Source organism: Eupeodes corollae, chromosome 3 (assembly GCF_945859685.1).
Source record: "Eupeodes corollae chromosome 3, idEupCoro1.1, whole genome shotgun sequence".
NCBI lineage: Eukaryota > Metazoa > Arthropoda > Insecta > Diptera > Syrphidae > Eupeodes > Eupeodes corollae.
Genome location: NC_079149.1, coordinates 22,883,207 through 22,907,445, shown reverse-complemented (window position 1 = coordinate 22,907,445; position 24,239 = coordinate 22,883,207). Strand labels below are relative to the sequence as shown.

Sequence of the window (24,239 nt, the reverse complement as noted above, 5' to 3'; positions counted from 1 at the left end):
CAGCTACTGAAGCCTCAGGGGCAGCAATATTCTCGACACTTCGGGCACTTCTTTGTCTTTGGAAGTAGCGCTCTTAACGTTGAGGCCTTACTGAAGAGAAATATCAAAAGAACGGCAAGAAATATGGCGCCGTTCGCTGCCCCTGTCGCTCTACTTTAGTAGCGTCCCTATTGAATAACCCTGTATTAAATAGAGTGATTATATGGTCGACCCTATAGAATTTTTTTTAGCTTGCCTTCAATTTCCGAAATAGTTTCTAAAATTAATACATTCCACCAATTACAGTAGTGTTAACTTTTTTCATTTTTATGATTTAAATTTGTACTAAAATTGACGACTTTCAAAGTTTAAAGTCATTTTCAAGAAATTTAATAATAATAATGTAACTTAAATAATAATTATGGAAATATAAAGCAGAAAGTTAGTTTAGAGGTTTCATTTTTAATAGCATATTAAATGAAAGCAGCTGTCACTTTTAAAAATGTCGTTTTTTGACATTTGCCAAAAACTTACTACGCTCTTATTTAAAATTGTCGTCCTTTGATATTTGTCAAAAACTTACTACGCTCTTATTTAAAACAGAACGATGCACGTCTTAACAGCGCATTGAAGTTGGCAGAATTTTCCAAATGAAATAGTGTCCAAATCACTCGTTTTGGTTGAATTTGTTTTCTAACAACAATTTTGACGTTTATTGAAGCCTAAATAAAATACGCATTATTCAAATATTGCTAAACGGAGAAAATGCATCATTTATTCGTCAAAGACTCTTTTTTTTAGTAACCCCGAACTTACAACGCTCAGCTGTTCTGTCAAATGGATAGGATGATTTTCTTAATAGGCTTTTTCATGCAGACCAATTACACATACTCTGTCTGTTGAATAAGCCACAAATTACCAGAAGTTGACGTCATTGTCATTAAATATACTTTATATCTTTTTTTTCAGTGAAATTTTTGACATTGAAAGTTTGGTTTAAATGTGTGGGTTCAGAGTGAAATTTCAAAGTTATCAGTTTCAAACTCTCTATAGATAGACATTGCCTTACAATAATATCAATATTGAATTCTCAAAGCCTCAAAACCTCTTCTCTGTCCCATTTTGGTTCCACTGTATAGGTTTTACCATTAAAAGTTTTTCAAAGGAATTTCAAAACCAAAAATTTAACCATCATCATCAACGTTACAAAAGACCATAATACAGACTATCATATAATTTGCTTGAATGCTTCGATGACAAAAGAATGAAAAAATAAAAAAGAAACTTTCTTAAACTGCCGAGCAAGATAATTTTATGAATGTCGGGGAGATATAGGATATAGAATTATTCCAAAAAGATTACAAAACGAATATATGGAAGATACAACATAGAAGCTTTAATGGCGAGCAGCCATGATACTCTATGTCACTATCAATTTGCGTTACGTTACAGGATTCGTTTTGGCTTTCAGTCTGGTTTTACTTTCATAAGCAGTAAATATAAACATTAAACATATGAGTATCTATGTTTGTTGAAGAGAGCGAGAGGCCAAGCAAGGACCTATTCACAAATTTAGCAAAAAATCCTTTTAGCAGGATACAAAAGGGAAAAAGCGAGAGATAGGAAAGTCCTTATATGGTTTAACATACTACATAAGTGTGCTACGAGTGATGAACAGCCAACGTAGATTCTTTTAGTAATGTGAAGAACCTTCATCCAATTTAGCCTTGTACTCGAAACGTCGACTCGACTTGTATTTAAATGAAACTAGGAGTAAGTATGAAAGAACATAAAAAGGGAATATAAAAATAAACAAATAAGTTTCCACTCATGGGTTCAGTTCAATTTGGAGCTCTAATAATTATCTATTCAAAGGACCTAAGGGTTATCATCACGAAACGAGTATATCAGTACATGTGTATAGAGTTAATAGGTTGCGGTTAATGAGTACAAAATTAATGGAAGCCACATGTTAATTACACATTGCAATCCCGCATCATCCTTTTCAAATATGGCGGCGAAATAAAAAGAATGAAACCGAGGGATAACTATGTGCAAGAGCATGTGATGAGTATATGGTAATGAAAATACCCTTGTCTGATTGTATCTATAGAAATAAGCACAAGGTTGAGAAGCAAAAACTGGGACAATTTTAAGCCTTTAAATTCTTAGGGGAAAAAAATTACCTAAAATTGAACCTGAATACAGAACTTTTTGCAGTGCTGTCAAGATTGACACACCACAATTGCAATTCGAAAATTTAATGCTCTGAGCGCAAAGAACCCTTCTCCCTTAACGTCTTAACATCAAAAACTGAATTAAAAAATGTAATAATGGGAGATTTTTGGGCTATTCTTGAGCTCTATAATTGTTGAAATTCAAACAAAAAAATGTCCCAAGTTCTTACCCTAAAAAACGACTGGAGAAATTAATCTTGTGTTCCAACACTTTTAGAGCACATTAAAATATTGTTGACTTAAGAAAGGTCGCTACTTCACTTCATAAATTTAGAAAAGAAAGTCTTAAGAAGCCTATGGATCAAATATTTTAAATTCAAATCCATCTGATTGTCCAATAATAAGATCCTCTCTTAAGTCAATATTGTAGTTCGAAAAAATGTGTTTAAGTGCTGATAAAAGTCCTAAAATTACCAAACTTTTATCGACTTCGTAAAAAAATAGAAGAAAATAATTGCTATCAAGTACGTTCGTATATATACATCCGTTTATGTCCGTACGTTCGCGGCGTTTTTTTCGTCGTCCATAGCTCAAGAACCAGAAGAGATATCGAGTTCAAATAAATTTTGTTATACAGATAATAATGCAAAAAGATGCAGAAAGGGCTTTCAAGAAAATTGCGTGGGCGGTTTTTTTTACAATAGCAGTTTAAAAATAATGCAAATTTTGGTTAACCCTAAATATCTTTCGATCCAAAAACGCTAGATTGTATACAATATATTGTAAAGCGATACCAAACAAGTACTATAATTTTTGAAAAAAAAATCCAATTAACGGTTTTTTATGAATCAAAAAAACTGAATAAAAACTTTGTCACCGCAAAAATTGTACGAATTTAAAACGATTTCATATCCAAAACAATTTTGTGCAACGAAAAATAACGTTTTTAACGTCTGGTAAAATTTTTAGAAAAATCGAATTTACAGTTTTTTTATAAAAATAAAAAAGCTAAAAAAACATTCTTCTTACTTGCCTACTTAAGGTGGCGCTACAGTCCTGTGTGAACTAGGGCCTCATCCAACAAACTTCTCCATCTAGCTCGGTCTCTAGCTAGATGTCTCCAGTTTTGCGCTCCAAGTTGGGTGATGTCACTTTCCACTTGTGCGTGCCACCTGATCCGCACTCTTCCTCTACTGCTCTACCTTGTAGGGGTGGATTCGAAGACTTCCCGGGCCGGAGCATTGGTTTCCATGCGCTCTGCGTGACTCAGCCATCTTAGTCGTTGGAATTTTACCCTTCTGGCAACTTCGCTGTACGGCCCGTACAGCTCGTCGTTCCATCTTCTCCTCGACACCCCTTCGATGCATACGTAGATCACACGAAGATCTTTTCTTTCGAACCGACCGAAGGTTCTTTTATACGTTTTTGTCATAGTCCATGCTTTAACACCGTATAGCAGAACAGGGACGATGAGCGTCATATATAGCGACACTTTGGTAGCTCGAGAAAGGGCTTTGCTACTCAATGGTTAACAAAAGTTATTCTTCGTTTGATCTTAGCGCTGGTGATGTTTTCTGCGTTTATAGAGGAGCCTATGTAGACGAAGCTCTTAAGTATTTCAATGATATGCCTGTCGATGGTGACGTTTTGACCAACACGTCAGTGTTGTAAGTTCTTTCTTGACGACAGCATGTACTTCGTTTTGCCCTTGTTAACCGTTAAACCCATATTTGCCGCCTCTGCTACCTCAATACTCACAAAAGCCCCATTTTGACATCACGCTGAGTTCTTCCGATTATGTCAATTTCATCAGCATCACTTTGTCTAAAACCCTTTTTTGACATCGAAAGGTTCTGTTAAGTTGTTTCCAACCTTTATGGAGCAAAGTAAATTGTCCATGGTCATCCTGCACAAACGGACGAGTTTGACACTGATGCCAAAACTACACATGGCTCTATGCAGCTCGTCCCTGTAGATGCTGTCATATGCGGCCTTAAAATCGATGAAAAGATGGTGAGTGTCGATTTGGTGTTCTTGGGTTTTTTCCAGGATCTGCCGTAATGTGAATATTTGATCTACTGTGGACTTTCCTGGCATAAAACCACACTGGTAAGGACCTATCAGGTTGTTGACGTTCACATATTACGGAAGAGAAGATTTTATAGGCAATATTAAGTATACTGATTCCTTTATAGTTGGTGCAGTTTAGAGGGCGCCTTTTTTCAGAATCAGGCAAACAATACTGAGGTTCTATTCATCGGGCATGCTTTCTTCCGACCATATTTCAAAGATAAATTGGTGCATGCTTCTAATTAACTTATCTCCAGTTGCTTAAAGGAACTCGGCATTGAAGCCATCGGCTCCAGCGATGATATGGCAATCTTTACTTCGTCTAAGTCGGAAGGACGGGATTGTTGGCTTTCGTCGTTTATGTTGAATGGATCATCCTACCTGACAGCGGAATTCAGTTCGTCGTCGCCGTTATACAGGAAGTGGTCCTTCCATACCCTCAGCATTGACTGCGGTTCCACTATGATGTTTCCACTTTCGTCTTTGCAGCTTTCGGTTCTAGGTTTATGTACCTGTGAATTTCGTTTCACCTGTTCAAAAAAACTTTCGAACTTCATTCCTGCTTTTAAACCTCTTAACATCTTCGATCGCACGCTTCTCATGCCCTCTCTTTTTCCTTCTGAGAAGTCGGCGTTCCTCTCGCCTCTTCTGCTCATAGAGCTCATGAGCAGCTCTCGTCCTTTTATGCAGCGCCGCTTTGCGTGCCTGTTGTTTGGCTGCATTTGACATTCCTCATCAAACCAGGGGTTCCTTGTTGGTGGCTGTTTGAAACCCAGCACATCAGAGGCGGCTTTTCTGATTGCAACTTGGCAATGTTGCCACTGGTTTTCGATACCTTGTGTTGGCGGCAGAGAACTTCGAAAGAGGTTATTTGTAACTTGGTCGGAAAAGGATTTGGCGATCTCTGGCGACGTTGTTCCTTCTCCCAGCACCTCCTTGTTTTGCCTTGGGTCTGGAAACCCGAAGTGCTACCTTGGCTACAACGAAGTAGTGGTTCGAGTCGATGTTAGCTCCTCGGAAAATTCGGACATCCATGATTCCGGAAGCGTGTCTGGCGTCGATCGCAATATGGTCAATCTGGTTGACGGTAGATTAATCTGGAGAAGTCCAACTTCCTTTCTGGATGTTGAAGTGTGGAAAACGCCTACTGGCTACAATGAGGTTTCGCCCGCAGCAAAATCTTTGAGCCTGAATCCGTTGGCGGAAGTGTTGACGTTTAGGCTGTTCTTCCCGATTATTCCACCAAAGATGTCTTCCCTTCCTAGCTTGGCATTAAAATCGCCCAGGACTATTGTAATATCGTAGCTAGGACACTGCTCATATATTTTGTCTAGGAGCTCGAAAAACATATCTTTGGTGTTGTCGTCTTTCTCTAATGATGCCGAATTTAGCCTTGATGCGTATGGTCATGAGGTGCTCATTGATGCAACTATAGCTCAAGAGTTTTTGTCTAAGTCTGGCTCCAATGACGAAGCCGCATCCAAATAAGCGCTGTTGGTTTTCGTCACCATAGTAAATATCGCAGTTTTTCATCCTCTTTTTGTCCGGCCCATCTCATCGTATTTCCTGGATGGCGGTGATGTCTGCTCTATATCAGTCTAGGGCCTCCACTAATTCTTTGGCCGCACGTGGTCTGTTAAGGGACCTAACATTCCACGTGCATATCCGAAGTTCGTTGTCCTTAATTCGTTTGCGTTGGTTGTCAACAGAAAATCCGTTCGTATCCGAGGCTTGTTGGTGCTTTGCAATTGATTCTATATACCTTTCGAAATTTTTTAAATGTTAATCGAAAGTTATCATAAATATTTCACTCAGAAAATTGTATTCCTAGCTAAAAAGACCATCTGCATGATTTCAATCTAAAATATTGAAATTCAAAGTTTTTCCGTACTCCATGCCTACTCTTAAATTAGCTAAAACTACAAACATTGATTATATTATTTTGGAAGTTTTAAAATTCCAAGGACACCACGAAGAAGTTTTTCCTTTTAAATAACAAAAACTCATTTTCTAATCAAGTGTCAACTTTGTTAGTATCCTTGGACTCTTACAAATCGAAAATAATAAATTGATGAAATATTTTTTAAGTAATTTGTTTTGGCAAACGTGATTTTGGTTCTTAATTTCTTCTTTTTTTCTTTTACCTTCAATATTAAAATACTGAACATAAAAATAGGTTCATATATAAAAATTTGGCTTCAAATTGAAGCAAGATTTTTGTGGTAACATTAAATTATAACAATATTTTATGTCTCACTCTCTTCTTTCGACCATCGTTAATTTTATATGTTTTTATTTTTATGGTCTGGTCAGACATTTTCTATGATCAAGAAAAATTGGCGCCCAACTGAAAACCAATATTCCTTACCTTCGGGCATTTCTTCTTCTTTTTGTTTGGGTTTTAATTTTGTTGGTATGTATTTTCTGATTAAAATTTATAGCCAAGAGAATCACAAAGTACATACACGTGCATATTTATATAAAATTGGAAAACTGGCAAAAAAAAAAACAAAAATGTCAGCATAATAACTGTTTGGGTATACCACCATCCGGTATATTGTGGCCTCTTTGTAAAAATTTATTTGAAGTCCTTCTTCATTATATGCCTTGAGGGCAAGTCAATTTTAATAGGATACGAGCTTATTATAATACCTTTTCGCTTATCTTTCGCTCTTGTATATGTAAAAGTACCAACATACAAAAACCTGTATTTGTATATCGAAGTCATATATGAGAATTTGAATTTCATTGGAGGTTTCCTTCCGAATGCGCTGCTCTGCCGGAAGGAATTCCATTTCAAGGATATTGTATCCTCTCTGATTCTGCATATTGTGTTGCTGTATCTTGTAGATACTATACTTGTATTTTGCCATTTCGGGGATACAATTTAATGCGCTCGTATATCATGATACTGACTCGAAACTCGGAACTCGAATGGGTAATAACTAATGGAACAGAAGTATACGAAGAAGTAACCTTCTTGAGAGAGTAAATTTAAGGGTTGAGGGTTGAATGATTGAACTATGTAAAGGTGGGATGCTGGAAGCTTGGTTGTATTTGTTTTGGATCGTGGTTGGGGGGTGTAGTAATATCAAGGACGATGTAACTTTGTATATATTTGGTTGATTAAGAGGCAAGTTAGATACGTATGATGTTTTGAAAATGTATGTAGATGGAAGACACATAAACGCAAAATGCATTTAAAGATATTTGTTTTGAAATTGTTGTCGGGTTGGTGTCTTCGTGTCTCTGCGTTTGCACATATTTATGGTTCTGAAAGCAAAGTCCCTCGCTAAGAGTATAATTTCAAAGTTTCTATAGTTTTGTCAAACTTTAGCAAAGGAGTAACATTTGTGTTAGACTAATTTTGGTGTAACTTGATTGCAATAATGGTTTTCCTATATATATATTTATGAAATATGAAATGATATAACCGACACTCAACTCTCATAAGTTTTAGGTGTTCCACACTTGAATACCAAACATATATTTCTACTTATGGATATAATAAACATGATTCTGGCAGTTGCACTGATTACATTTCTATAGCTATATGCATTTAGCCTATGCACAAGAGGATTCATATTTGAAACCTTAAATATATCAAATTATAAGTGCTTAACTTAAGTGTGGTTTCTCATATTGAACTTCATATTCCCAAATCAAGACACTTTAGTAATTAGATATATGTTAATGAAATAACTACAATAAATTAACGTTAGAACAATATAATTATAATAATTTCAGTTTTATCTGAATGGGATCTGGAAAGGTATTGCGGATTGAGGGAATTGAAGAGGAAGGAAGAGATTTGAATTTGTTGCCAATAATGGTGTTTGTGAACTCATGTCTCATGTAATCTAAAATATGCAAGTCTAGATAAGAAAGCAGATAAAATAAAAACCTTGAAATAAAAAAGATTTTGATGTTTGATTTGACAGATATTTGAAGCCAACGTCACAGGAAAAACCTTAAAAGAAACTTAAAAAAGTCCTTTATATGAATGTTTCAAGTTTTGATATTCTGTTTTGATGTGGCAAATCCAATAATATTGTTTTGAATAAATATGATTTAAAATCATGAAAAATGAATATAAAAATAAACCAGGTGTTCAAATATGCGTTTCGCCCCGATGTAATGGTTAGGCTCATCAGAAGATGACCATTACACCTTGCCTTGACGCATATTTTCTCGGATAAATTAAGAATCCATTAAATATGAGCTACATAAACCTACTGTGAATTATATGGTTGCTACAAGTCTTCAGAGAAAGTTTTAACGAAAAATCAAAAATAAGAAATTAATCAAAATCGGTCCAACGCTGGTCGACAAGGTTTTCTTACTGGCATTAAAATTGCACTTTTCAATAGGTTTTTGAGGCCTTAATTGAAATCTGACTTCAAATTTAATGTTCCACGTCAGGTTATTAAAAATCCGTGATAGTTTTCCAAATGGTGGTACCCGTGACATGATGGTTAGTGCGTTAGACTGTCATGCTAGAGGTCTTGGGTTCGATCCCTGCCTATGCCATCTAAAGTCTTTTCACGGGTACTGCCTCTTGCGAGGAATTGACAAATTCTCCAAGAGTAACTATTGTCATGAAAAAGTGCTTTCTCAAAATTAGCCGTTCGGAGTAGGCATATAAACTGTAGGTCCCATCCATTCCTGACAACATTACTCGCACACAGGAATGGTTGAAAGTTGTAAGTCACTAGGCCTTGGTTCTCAACGGACTGTCGCGCCATCCGATTTTTTTATTTATTTTTAGTTTTCCAAATCCATAATCTATTTTTCCAATATTCAGCTGAAATATTTATGTTATTATCCCCATAGGAAGTTATTGTAAGGGGTCCGATTTGTCCAAAGGCAAATTTTGACATTTCTCGACGTTTCAAGGACCCTAGAGTCGAAATAAAAGTTTTTTAGAAAGATGTCCGTTCGCATGTCCGTACGTTTCCGACGTTTTTTACTTGCGACATATAGGAACTATATGGCAAGTTTTGCATTCGTGCAAAATTTCGAACTCGAGATTTTAATCAAACATGATATTACGATGGTAGAGAAGTCGAAAAAAGTGGGTCCCGCGATTCCGTCCGGTCGGTTTTGTCTGTCTGTCCACGCTCCTACAGCCTAAACCATTCGGTCGATTGAGTTCAAACTTGGAAGTTAAGGTTTTGAGCAGATTCGCGTTAGGCGTTTTTTTCATTTTTTTTTTAAGATCAAAACTAACAGTGGCCCCCATACAATTTTTTTAGTCAAAAACCGAAAAATCGAATTTTCTCAAAAACAAACCGATAGATTTTTTTTAAATTTTCTCTAAAATTTTATTTTTTAACTTGGCTTCTTTTTATAAGAAAACCATATTTTTGTATTGCTCAGGAAAAGTACCGCTCATAGAACCGTTATTTTGTTTTTTAATTTTCTCAGTAACCTATGAACTGATTTTAAAATTTTTTTTTTCGGAATAAGCTCCTATATAGTCTTAACAATATTGAATTTTTGTTTTTCAAAACTCTATATCTCAAAAACGGGTCAACAGTTTTTTACGAAATTCAAACGTAAGACGTATATTTACAATCACTAAACAACTGCATTTCAAAAATATTTTTAAAACAAAATTGGAAAATTTTATATATAAAAAATTAATTTAAAAAAAAACCGCTCTAACGATTTTCAAAATAAAAATTTGAAAAATCAACGGTTTTTTTATTTATAAAATGGCATTTAAATTTTTGAAGACAAACTTCTTTTTCAGGTAAAATTTTGAATCTTAAAATATTATTTTTTAAATTATTTTAACTGTACATGAGCCCGAAAGAGCGCATTATTTTGACAAAATTGTAATAAAATTCCTATCTTTCATCCAAATTAATGCATTTGGTACACATTTATATGATATATTTAATCAACAATCTATTTTAAAGAGTCTATCAAGAAATATTATCTTGGTAACTTTGTATATGTGATTTTAAAATATTATTCTTTACGAATAAGGTTGTTTCACACATCATGATTTACTGGCCTTCGCCTATATAAAAAAATAAATACTTAGTACCTACAAGTTAAAGAAACTTTTCAGAAAGAGTATCTATGTATATGTATTTTCTATTAGAATCACTTTTTCAACGCATACACATTGTACCTATTTATAAAGGTATTACGTACAACTTCTACAACTACTGCTTACGTGTCACTTCTTAACTAAAATCCAAAACGCACAAGAGCCTGACTGTAAACAACACATGAACAGCAATTTCTTGTACTTGTTCGTATGCTTGTTTTTTAAAACTTTAGTGAAAAAAATAGACTGAACGTAATAACTCCATGTTTGCGCTGGAAACTTAAGAAGGAATGTAGTATGTACCTTCTAGACACCAATAACATTCCTTCATTATCATCATAAACATGTCCTTATCTATCTATCTAAGCACGCCAAGTGAACTATTATATGGTCGTTTTAGACATCTACCTGCTATCTAACTACACAACCAATGGGCGATCGCCTTACAATTTAAACATTCATGGTCTGCCTCTTTCTTATCTTATTTATTTTCCATCCTGGTTCTTCTAATATGAAATTACAATAAAGCTATCTAAAGGAAAAAAGCTTTTAAGGAACAAGTTGAATCTATATGAATCGCATTGTAGCTTTATAGTTAATAGAGACCATTTTTTATATACAAAGATCGTACACAAGTAAAAGCAGACTTATGAATGTAAATAAAAACAAATATCGGTAAAAGATCCTAAACAGCTGACTTAAGCATGCAAAAGTTTGTTTCATCCCCTTATTATATACAATAATAAGCCATTTTGTTTGTTATATACCTAAAGTGCATTGATATAAATAAAACAAAAACAAATTCATGAACCTTCATATGGATGCTCTTTATGTGAAAACATATCCAAGTGTAGACTTTTTGGATCGAAAATTAATTATCTCCCTCATTCTGCTGGCTGCTTATGGGAATGGGAATAATATTTTTCTCTCGCTCCCGCTGAATTTCTCTACTTTCAAAACCAACGCCTCGGCATCTGGTCGCCCTAAAAATTTCTGCTCATGAGAGTACTATGGTTTTCATATACAAAGATCGTGCGGTTTTTTTGACAATTCAAATGGCATTTATATTTTTGAAGCCAAACTTATTTTACAGGTATATTTTTAAATCTCATATAAGTAGTTTTTTAAACAGACTCTTTGTATACAGGAGCAAGTTCGTGCGACCCAGTCGTGCATTTTATTTCGTCTTCCATAGCTCAAAAACCAGAGGAGATATCGACTTCAAATAAATTTTGTTATACAGATGATAAGGCAGAAAGTGTAGGAAGGGCTCTCAAAAAAATTGCGTGTGTTGTTTTTTTAAGATAGCAGTTTAAAAAAAGAGGCTGGGTTGCGACCCACATCCCGTCTGTCGCATTGTCTTGCTTAAAAGTTTGTCTATATGTATTCGTATCAATTTTTACCAAATTTTGGTACTATTTTTTGTAGATTTTATTTTTTATGAAAAAAACGGACTGTTGGATTTTTATACAAAAATTACTGAATATCGAAAACAATATTTTCTGTGAAATAAAATTAGTTTAAAGCCAATATTTCAAATTTTTGAAAAGATATATGAGTCGAAAATCAATTTTAACCAACTTTTTTTAATTTTTTTTAGATTTTTAATTTTTTGTACAAAAACTGTCAATTCTTTTTTTTTCAACATTTAAAAAAATAAAAATAATTTAAAGCCAATATCTACAATTTTTGAAAAGATATTTGAGTCGAAATTAATTTTTTACCAACTTTTAGTAATGTTTTTTTTTTCGATTTTTATTTTTTATAAAAAAAACTGTCAATTCTATTTTTCTCAAAATGTTATCAAATGTCAAAAACACTATTCCTTGTTGCACAAAATTGTTTTGCAGATGAAATCATATTTTAGTCCTAAAAGTTTTTTTCAGTGTTTTTTTGATTTATAAATAAAACCGTTAATTTTTTGTTTTTTAAATATATTTCTTTGATATCAAGGAACAATATATTATATACAATTTAATTCAAGTCTCTAGCGTTTTTGGTTCGTAAGATATTTAGGGTTAACGAAAATGTTCACCTTTTTTCAAACTGCTATGGTAAAAAAACCACCCAAGTAATTTTCTTCAGAGCCCTTTCTGCCTTATTATCTGTATAATAAAATTTATTTGAAGTCGATATCTCTTCTGCTTCTTGAGCTATGGACGACGAAAAAACATCTCGAATGTACGGACGTACGAACAGACATCTTTCTAAAAATCTTTTATTTGGACTCTAGGGACCTTGAAACATCGAGAAATGTCAACATTTTTAATTTGACAAATCGGACCCATTACAATAACTTCCTATGGAAGTTATAAATTAAAAATATTGTCTTCAAACTCTTTCTATTTTAGAGAAAATATTATTTTCGATATTCAGTAGTTTTTTTCTTATAAAAATCCAACAGTCCGGTTTTTCACACAAAAATAAAATCTTCAAAAAATAGTTTCCAAATTTTCTAAAAATTGACGTTCGGTTCTTAATATCTCTCAAATTAATTTCATTCATCCAATTTGTAAAAACTTAAGAAATCTGTTCTATTGTCTAAATAATCATTATATCAAGTTTTTGAAATATGTTTCATCAAGTTTTTGAAATATGTTAAAAAATATAAAAATAATATTGAAAACTGGTATTTTTAAAACCTAAAAAAATTGTTAAAATTAGAGTACGGATTCGAAATCAGCACTAAAATTTGAGTCCAAAACATATTCCCAAAACTATTTAAGTATCAAATTCAAGTATTTTTCGAAACTTTGTATGGATTCAAATAAAGGCTTGTAACTCATGAGAATTTCCAGAAACTAAGAATGATAGAAGGAAAAAGGCTGAAAATTGTATCTACAAGAAATTGATTTATGATTTTCAAAATCATCATTTTATTTTTAAGATATATTTTGAGTTTTTACTTAGGCTTAAAAAACCCGTTTTTTGGTTGTTTTTAGCATTTTTAAAGGGTATATTTTGAAAACCTAATGTGATAGACAAATTTAAAGGCGAAATTCGAAAAAGCGATATTTGAAAAAGTATCGTTTTGTTTGTGCAACAGAAAAAAACGTAATTTTTTCGATCAGTGTTTTTTTTTTTAAATATTTTTGTTTCCAAAATACTGCATTACATTTTTACATATGTAGTTAAAATAATGTACGTTATTCGTCGGTTTTCAAAAGATCAGTCTACAAAGGATAAATAACTTTTATAAGGTAAAAGTTTCCGGGATGGAAATTAAACGACTTTTCTTTTTCAATTTTTGGATGCAGGTTCAGTGTATCAAACCTAATGCCTTAGGACTAAACAGTATCTTTCGTTATCATACTGAGCTTTGTGTTTGTATACAGAATTTAAAAACACAATATTTCCTCTGCTTCTCACTTTCTGATTCTTCATATTTAATGACACATGCAATAAATAGATTCGAAAATGTTTGTTTGAAACTCTCCCACTATTCTTTGATACAGGTTATTACTATATTTAACACTGAACTTTTTAAAATCTGATCAGCTTTTTTGAGAGGGAAAAAGATACTGAAATCAAGAAAATTCAAAACCCAAATTTTCAAAAGTTTGATGAGGCAAAACATCCAATTCAAGAAAATCTTAAATCCATAAAAGCTAAGATCCTTTAAACATAAATGCTGAAAACTTAAAAGTCTTTCAATTTTCCGAACCCATTTAGTTTTTCAAATTACTTCATCCGAAGTTGTGCTCATTTAATTTTTGTTTGAGGTTTCAATAACTTCGGCGAATTTTGAACTCCTTTAAAAACACTTTCTTAAATTAGTCTTAGAACTGAAACATTACAACTCATTTTCAGATGAACCTAATAATTCTTTCCATCAATATTTCTTTATTTATCTAAATTTTGACAGGACAACCTAAGGACGTTATTTATTTATCACCTATAAATTTGTCTACTTATCAGAAAAAAAACTTATAAAACCACATTTTCCTTTTTTGACAATCAAATGTCCTTTAATATTTCAATAGGATTTTCGTAATAAATTAACAACACAAAAATACCAAAGACCCCTCTCGAAAACATAAATAATATTAATTCATATTCTTATCTCTTATTTCACAGACAACTAGCAGAGATATCTCGTTCTACACGTGGCATTGTGCTTCTTCTGTGCAACCTTGTATCGGCCCGGAATGTTATGTCAGAAGCAAAACGTCTTAATATGGCCGGAGGACATTTTATTTGGCTGTGGGCCGACACAAGCAGCACTGCTGAGTTTTTCGATGTTAATAAAAGTCCTAGTGGCCCCGAAACTCAGGAACATAATAGCGATGGTGATGGCGACGATGGTTTAGTGGATGAGGAGGAGAATATCTTAAAATATCCAGAGGCTGTGAAGCAATTTACCAACCCCATTGTTGGTGGTGGTGTCGATGAAAATGTGATTGCTGCTGGGAAATCGAATCCCGGTGGTGGTGGTGGTGGTGGGAGGAATGCTGGTGTTGGTGGAGGTGGAAGTGGAAAAGTTCCACAGCACCGACATAATTCGCCACCAGCTGGATTCCATCAGCGAGGTGGTTTCGACACGAGTTGGAATCCCTTTCATAACACTGTCGATCCACATAAGCGGGGTTCTTCATCGGGCGATGATGCAAACTTTGAGACGTTAGATAAACTGCGGCGCCCGAATGTTGCCAGCGCCGAAGGAAGATATTTAGTCGATGTTCATGAAAGTTCTTATGAGAGTGCTGAGCCGAGCTATGTGACAACCAAAGCCAATCACATAATGGACTCGGAGGAGTACAGCGATGAAGAAGACGAAGATGCAGCCGAACAACCGGGTTTCAGAAAATTCTTCGAGGCCACAAAGTTTGACAATAAGAATCTTGATTCATACTACAATATCCTGAGTAGTAGCGGCTCAAATGGCTCAAGTGATACATCGTATAATCATCAAAGTCCAAAGCCCAAACGTACCTCATCGCTGCATTATGGCATAAATGCCTCTTCAGCATCGTCCCACGTCCTATTCCATCATTATAAGGACTTTCCGGTCGGTCTTCTGGCATTAAGACCGATCAAAATGGCGGTCGATCAGAATTTCATTCGATCGACAATAAGATTATTTGCCTCTACCTGGGCGCAGGTACAAATAAACGCAGCCCGTGATCTAGAGAAGACACGACAACGTGTCAGTATCAACCCGTATGGTGAGAATTTGGGTTGGTCACCGGAAGATCGGGACCAAAGTGTCCGAGGGAAAAGGCGACGACGTAGGGGTCGTCGGAGGCGAAAACGTCGATTTATCGATGAAAATGAACTCGATATAGTTAACAGTAATCAGCCGAAACAAAATTCAGTGCATAGAATAAAAAATCTAAGTAGTAATATTAATAATAATAATAGTAGTAACACATTTCGTAGTAAAAAAGTAGCAGATAGTAGTAGTAGTAGTAGAAATAGTAGTAACAACAGTAATAATATTAATTATAATAATAATAATTATATCAATCGTAGCGGTGATAGTAACAAATTGAATTCTAGTTTTTATATACACAAAAACAACAACAACAAAGAGAACATAACAAACAACAGCACCAGTGACAGCAACTTGAGCAGTCACTACTTGAGCAACAGCAGTAGTAATAGTAATAAAAATAGTAGTTATAATCAAAATTTAAGTGGCTTAACCAATCAAAACAAAAATGATGAAAATGGTAGAAGAAAAGACGAAGACAAATCGTCTTGGAAAATACCAAGAACTAACAATCAAAGCAATACCAACAACAACAACAACAACAGTGCCGACAACAAAGTTGACAAGAAAAACGATTTCCAAGAACACGCCACCGCCGATAGTTCTTCTGGGGGAAAAGTAAAGCGGGCGTCATTTCCCTGGAACACCAATAAGGGTTTAGATAGTGGGAGTAGAAGAGGTTCGAGTTCGAGCCGGCGAAGGCCGGTTGACGGTGATTTAGTAGGTGCTGACAGCAACGATTCCAAGAAAGGCGGCAGTAGACTGACACATGGAGAAGACGAAGATGGGGTAGACGACGACGACGACGTGGACGAAGATGTTCGGTATCGCCGCAAACCGGGAACACCATTTTTTGCAGGCGGATGTTTCGGAAGTGCCAGCCGGTCGGATGTGCAGAGAGCTGAATTATTTTCCAGGTGAGTTTCAATATAAATTATTATCAAGGAAAAATGAATATTTGTATGCATATGTCTACAGTACTAACAGTATGTTGTGCAAGAAAAGAATAAACTTTAACACCAATTTATTCTACTCAAAACTTGAGTTAAGTCTTTAACTTCTGGAAAGTTTGAAATATCATATTACATTAAAAATAATTGCTTCCCATGTCAGTCGTCAATAACACTTTATTTGTAAACTCTATAGAGAAGGTTAATTTTGTTGCCATGTATAGTTGACAGCGAATTCAAGGCTTCTAGCGAGTGTTTTGACCATTTTCTTTATTTGGTAGAGAAAATGGTTTTATGGGTAGTTCCCGTGGCATGGTGGTTAGTGCGTTGGACTGTCATGACAGCGGTCTTAAGTTCAATCCCTGCCTATGCCAAGGGTACTGCCTCTTACGACGAATAGACAAATTCTCCAATAGTAATTCTTGTCATGTTTTCTAAAATTAGCCGTTCAGATTCGTCTTAAAAAACTGTAGGTCCCCTTTATCCCTGAGAAAAGTAATCGCACAAAGGAATGGCTGAGACTTGTAAGTCACTAAGCCCTAGCTCTCAACGGACTGTTGCGCTACCTAATGTATTTATTTAAAAAGTTTTATGCGACCGATTTTCTGCATTTGTCTAGATCATACTCAAGACTGTAAAACGCTTTATTCCTACACCCTCATAATATTATCGACAAATTTCTAAAATGTGATCATATATAAACTCAAGAAATATCTGGAATATCGAAGGATTCTTAATGACTAGGAGAACGGTTTCCGCAGATCCCTGGTGATATTTTTGGGGAAAGTAAGATTATTGTGCTAAATATTTCAAAACTATTTGATCAAGTTTGGAAATAGGCTTTCAAGTAGAATTAGATAGGTTTAACTGTGAAAACCATAAAGTAAATGTTGGTTTGCCACAAGGTTCTGTTCTCTCTCACACACTTTTTTTCATTGTTATTGATGACCTCCTTTCTGAAGCTTCTCATCCTTGTATTTGCTTCGTTTCTATATTCACAACTCTGCTCCTTATTTGTAGAAATTCATAGGCAATGTTTGATAAGTTCATTTAATTCAAAACTTTTTAGAATTTTTAAATAGTGAATAAAACTTAAGTCGAATTATATGCACCGCAAACGTTATTTATGCAAGAAATTTGTCACCCTATCTAATCTGACTATTAACAATAAGACTAAGACTCTGGTTTGGTGTTCCTGAAACTTATTAAAGCCTCTTGTACAGTACTAAAAGAAGAACATTCAAGTTTTATCATAGACAATTAAGTAATGAGGCTGATGCCACAAAATTCGTATATTTAAAAATGATCCTACAATTCTGCCATCCCCTTCAAAGTGGTCCTTTGAGCAAGTTATACAACAGTTCCAGCCCGTTTTTCATGCTTCGTAATATTTCTAGAACACTGTGATGTCCGCGAAAACACTCGTTTTGATTTTGGGTGAAGAAGTGCTGAGACAACTATTGTGAGTTTTGACTCAGATCGTGTTGAAATAATCAGCTATCAACGTCAATCAAACAGCTTGGGATCATTTTACCAAACAGTCTTCTGCGACCAATCGATGCTGCTTTTGGTCCTCAGAAGCGTTCTTTGGAACCTAAATATACATTTTTTCTGAATATTGCACGGTTGGTACCAATATTCGAAATATATACCAATAGATAGAAGAAGATATCCTGGAAGGAAAGGGGAAAGGAATTTCCAGGCCGCATGTTTAGGTTTTAAAAACCAGTATTATACTTTGAAGTGGAATCGTTTACGTCAATTGAACACCTTTTTTACCTTTAACTGTGTTACTTTAAAGAACTAGGCTCTTGTGCATTCCTTCCTTCAAACAAATCAACGGTATTACTCGCGCCTCCAAAAATGCTCATCAATATACCCTCGAGAATAACTTCGGTCGTACTACCAAGTACAGAAATGCATTCTTAAGCCGTACTAAACGAATGTGAAATGCCGTACCACACTCTATCTTCCCAATCTTTGCAATATTCAGGTATTCAAAACCAAATTACAACTTTAACTTCTTTGTAACCCTTCCTTTCCTACTGCTTACAATCACTGTAACTTTGGCAAATAAAGGGTGCTAAAAACCCCTCGTATGTGTACGAAATCATCGACAGTTTAATATTGTAAGTTTTCTTTCTCTGCCACACTGTTTCAGAAAGGTTTAGAACTTTAGCTATTTGGTTTTGTAAATTTCCAGCACATTTTCTCATTAAACTATCAGTGGTGATGTCGGCGGTGGCGGTACGGGATGAGTTCGTTGAGTTGAGTTAGTTTACAGTGTGCAATAGAATTCTGCACCTGCGGAAGATTAATGAATCAACATTCACCTCGCACGGTGTGCACCACCACCATGCCACTGTATCAACCTCTCTTTCTTTTTCTCACTGTCTCTATCTGAGCAATCATACATAATGGATGGTGGTGTAACTGTATACGAAAACGATTCAACCCATATGGAGTGTTTGTTTTTGGGAACACTAACAGAAGTAATGGCAACCAGCAACAGCCATTTCCGGTGCAACATGGCGTAGCATTGTCGCTTTTCCACGAGGTCACATCTCCACAGCACTCGATATGAAAATGGATGTAAACCAAAACAGAATGTACGGCACTTAGGCAGCAAAACGTTTGTGGAATTTTGAAATTGTTGTCTTTCGCTGCCACCACCACCATTCGTCGCAAACATTGCCGCCGAGGACAATATTTTTGAAATGTAGCTTTTCAGTTCGTTTTATTATTAGAAGATGCTAAAGAAACAGCAGTAAAGTACTACGAGCTATTCGAGCATCGTTGGTTCCTAATGTTTTGACAATCTGTCGTGCCAAGAATTATTATGGAGTTGATTTATTTTCAAAAACTTAAACAACAACAACATAACGAAACCACGACGATGAAGAACGATTCGATGGTGAAAAAAAATATGATTCATAGTTTTTCGGTTCAATTTGTTAGGTTAGGAATAATGTAAGAGTCATGAAAGTACATTTATTCGGAATTCTTTATTATATTTGTGGAGGCAAAATGGAAGAACAAAAATATTTTATATGACATGTTTTGTCGTAAGGATTTGTGTACTATTTTTATATGTTTTTGAATATTTGTAACCATTTTGTAAGAAGAAAAACAAATGGAAATTGTTTGTCATATTTTCTTTTCGTGGAATCAAATCAAATATTGATGCAATGACAAGACATGGTTTTCTTCTCGACAGAGATGGTAATTTTTTGAGACACTGCATAAGTGAATAGCAGAGTTGTAAAGACTGCAGTCTTTTGGGTAATGCATTCAATTAAGTCGCAGTTAATTAACTAATTTTTTGAATGTAAGTTAATACTTCGACTGGGAAATTTAACTGCAAAAAAACAGTCAGCAGTCAGTACTTACTTTCTGACTTGGCAGTTAAAAAAAGCAGTTAATTGACTAAAAGTTAATTAACTGCAGTTCTTTTAACTGGTTTTAGTCTTTTTAGTCAGTACAAATTCTTTTGTACTGAGGTATTAGAATATTTAGTCAGTAAGTCTTTTAACTGCAGTTAATTAATTAATTTAATTAATTTTGAGAAAAAAAAAACGAAATACATATTTTATTTTTATATTTATCTCTTTACTTTGTTTTTTTTATTTACAATGTACTTTCAAACGACGTACTCCTAATAATCTTTGGACTTATAAAGACTAAAAAAAAGTTAATTGACTTAAAGTAAATTAACTGCAGTTAAAAGACTTACTGACTAAAAATTCTAATACCTTAGTACAAAAGAATTTGTACTGACTAAAAAGACTAAAACCAGTTAAAAGAACTGCAGTTAATTAACTTTTAGTCAATTAACTGCTTTTTTTAACTGCCAAGTCAGAAATTAAGTACTGACTGCTGACTGTTTTTTTGCAGTTAAAGTACTTTTGTAAGTTAAAAGACTAATGAAAAAAAGTCTTATTCGTGACTTAACTGCAGTCCCAAAAAGACTGCAGTTTTTACAACTCTGGTGAATAGTATGCTACCATTTTATTATGTTCCTTATTTCTATGGTGAAGCTCACTAAATTTTTAGGGCTCCATAATCTTGTTTCTTTCATAAAGAATTTCATAAATTGTGCAGGAATGAAACCAACTTTTTCTATAACAAATTAACTATTGGATTTTTTTGGAATTAACGACTTTGAATTTGAACTAGGAACATTGAACACATCCTTAATTTAATGGTAAATAATTTTGTTGTGGGATGTAAGAAAACCAAGACAATTATATATATATAGGTATAGTAATTGAATCTTTATGTCAAAATTTCAAGCAAATACCCGCAACCTGTAGGAGTAAAGTGGTTTAGTGGTTTTATTGGTAGAAAGTGGTTTAGTGGTTTTATTGGTAGAAAGAAATGTAAATTTTCACTCGACCAATAACAATTATTTTACTTCTTGAGTAAGCTTGATCTTTTATTGATGGAAACCAATATCTTTCCGGAAAATACGCCAAAACGTTGTCCGAGCGACGCTAAAATCTAAAGGATGCCCTAGGATTAACTAATATGGATCGTTTGCTACCGATATTTTAGAACGTTTGACCAACCTGTGGTCTCACTGACCCGAAACATCACACAATGAATAATCTCGAAATTTAATGTCTACTAGTGTGAGATCTACGAACGAAAATTGAAGTTAAGGCTATAAAAGTAGCTGTTATCGACTCCAAATTTTGACGGAAATGTTTTATAGTTTGCAAACGTCGATCACTAGTTCAAATACTTTACCAATTATGAAAATGTTGAATTTACTGAATGATTCGACGATGACAGTTCACTGAAGGGAGCGTTCATAAATCAAATTCAAAGTTGTCAAGTTCCTATTGAAAAACCCGATATTAGAATAGTCCATAAAAAGATTATTTCCGTCAATGTGAAATAGTCCCGATGGGTTCCGTCGATTGGTCGCCTAAATTCAAGACTTTTTTCAGATATGGAAGGAATCAGTTAAATATTTAGGATATGCAAAACAATGCTTGACGTGAGGCTAGCTTAAAGAAAATATTGACTGAAAACTTAATGAATCGATTCCTTCAAACATGTTCTTGGTGAAAATATGATTGATTTTCGTAAATAAAATTTAAGACCATCATGGACGTATCACGATTAAAAGAACCCGCAATATCTCACATTTGTTAAACTTAGCTTACACTTCGAACCAAACTTTATACAAAGACCGTTTGCATTTACAGGATTATTAAAAATTCAATTAATTTAAAATTGGAATTCTGCCGAAGGTTAAAAAATTGAAGCATTACGATGATTTTGATTTCTGAAGCTTCTTATGTCTTATCACACAACAACACATAACCCAAATCATAAAATGACATAAAGCCCGAAAAGAGAAACGTCGCATCGTCAAAAATAAAAACTTAGAAAATTTCAAGAAGTGTCATATCACCCAAACCAACTTCCAATGTTGTAATGCCCAAATTTAGAAATGTAATAACACCCAACATTTTTTATTTGGCAAACATTTTGGGTGGTTGCGAGCCTTGAGACGCTTATAAACAGTGAGCAATCCCCCTACATGGGCTCACTATATAAATTAGCGTAGATGCGAAGTTGTACGCAACATTTCCTTGCATATTCGAAATTTTAAGAAACATTGCATAATACTCGTATCTACCCTAAATCTTATAGTGAGCCCAAGAAGGGGGTAGCATGCCCCAAACCATTTCGTTTTAAGTCATTTTGGAAATTGGTCTTATTTCGCCTTCTGAAAGTAAAATAAAGCCAAACGTATTTACTGGGCCGGATTTAGAGGTCCAGAGACCTCGGGGCAATAAAGGAGCGGAGGCCCTCTTGCTCTAAATTATTTTCAAACTAAAGTAAACCGTTTTTTTCAATCGAGTTTTTTAATAAATAATTTCTTGTGAAACCAAGTAGATTTTCTTTAGTATTAAAAAACACATATACATAAATATAAACTGAAAAATGAATTATCTGAAATTAAATGTTGGGGTTAACGAACGAAACCTTTCGAGTTTTTTTCGCCGAAAAATCTTTGATGATTTCGTTGAAATCCAGTTCTGGGAGTAAATCGCTTTCAATGATCAGGAAATAGAACTTCGATAGACGGTTTTGTCCCATAGTGCGTATTTTTTATAATTTACATTTTTGAAAATGAGCGCTCTCCAGTGCAACTTGTTACCATCAAAACCAAATACATTCCCAATGTAATGTCGAGGTTTGGGATTGTAACTCTCAAATTTTGATTTTGGAGAATTCGGTAGTAAAATTGTTCCAGCGATTGATTTGTTCCATAGTCCTTTCCTTTTTGTATGGGTCAATCAAAGACACAAATTACACCAGCTCATTACCAAGACTAGGCTATAAATCATCCGAATACACTTTCACGATTGCCTCTGTTGCAGCGTGCAAATTTTTAGCTTTCATCTTCTCGATGTTATTCAGGAATCTTAATCTCGAACGTACAGCTTCAGAGGCATGAAATCTTTCAGTAAGAGATACAGAAAGCTGGTCAATCACTGGGATGAAGGAGGATACTTTGTACTTTTCCTTGGGTGGCAGATTTGAGTCTTGTCCTTTCCTGTAATCGAGCGGATTCATCCGCACAATTCTTGTTCTGGTGCGTGTGCGTGATTGTACATATTCATCAGTACATGCGATATTTTTTTGGCTGCTTTCTCGGTTTTATCAAAATCATTTCGTTTGAATTCCACGAATGATTTCAATGATTCTAGTGCACGCATTGCCGATTCAAGAATCATTTTCGGGTCTTGCAACATTTTGTTTGTAGCGTTGAATCGCTCCAAGATATCGTTCCAAAATGTTGTAAGAAAAGCGGTTTCGAGACCACTCATATTCTGAAGAACGTGCGTTGCTTTATTCCTCACGATGTCTTATTGCTCTTAAATGGAAGATAAGCTGGTAAGAGCTTCTTCGATTTTCGAATAGCCGTTGACTAAGGCTTTCGTAGCATCAGCTCGACAAGACCAACGATTGTTGCTGAACTTTTTCAAAACTAAAAACTGGCCACTTTTCTTTTCCGATAATTTCTCAATCAGAATCCAGCGCTGTAGTACTTTTGGCATGATGGTTAGTGCGTTAGACTGTCATGGAAGGGGTCTTGGGTTCAATCCCTGCCTGTGCCACCTTAATTTAAAATAATTAATTTTCGCGGGTACTGCCTCTTGCGAGGAAACGACAAATCCTTCAAGAGTAAATCTTGTCATGAAAAAGTGCTTTCTCAAATTAGCCGTTCGGATTCGGCCTTACATTGTAGGTCCCTTCCATTCCTGACAACAGTACTCGCACACAGGAATGGTTGAGAGTTGTAAGTCACTAGGCCCTGGTTCACAACGGACTGTTGCGCCACCCCATTTGATTTGATTTTTGAATCCAGCGCTGAAATCGAACGAAAAATAACTCTTGCAAATCGCTGCTTCTTTGGACTTAGAAGGCAATTGAAAAGTCAAGTCCTCTCTCGATCATCTAACATCACCATCTATAAGACAACGAACTGTACGGTCTGTACAGCGACACTGACCTAGTTAGCAGAATTAAAGTCCAACGGCTTTGATGGCTGAGTCATATAAAGTTAATGGACATCAATGCTCCAGCCCGGAAGGTCTTCGAATCCAATTCCGAATGAAGGCGCAGTAAAAGAAGACCGCGACTCAGGTGGCGCACTCAGGTGGGTGAAGATCTAAACCAACTTGGTGAGCAAACCTGAAGACAGATAGCTAGGGACCGATTGGGCTGGAGACGTATGTTGGTTAAGGCCCAGACTGTAAGGCAAAACT

At 34.9% G+C, this 24,239-nt stretch overlaps 1 protein-coding gene across 3 annotated transcripts in view; it reads left to right on the top strand.

Moving 5' to 3' along the window:
• LOC129949971 (uncharacterized) overlaps positions 1–24,239 on the top strand; it is a 286,002-nt gene that overhangs the window by 156,197 nt on the left and 105,566 nt on the right. For all 3 annotated transcript variants that reach the window (XM_056061724.1, XM_056061723.1, XM_056061722.1), the window contains exon 6: positions 14,365–16,416. In XM_056061724.1, the coding sequence (XP_055917699.1) occupies positions 14,365–16,416 (2,052 nt within the window). The remainder of the gene's footprint in view (positions 1–14,364; positions 16,417–24,239) is intronic.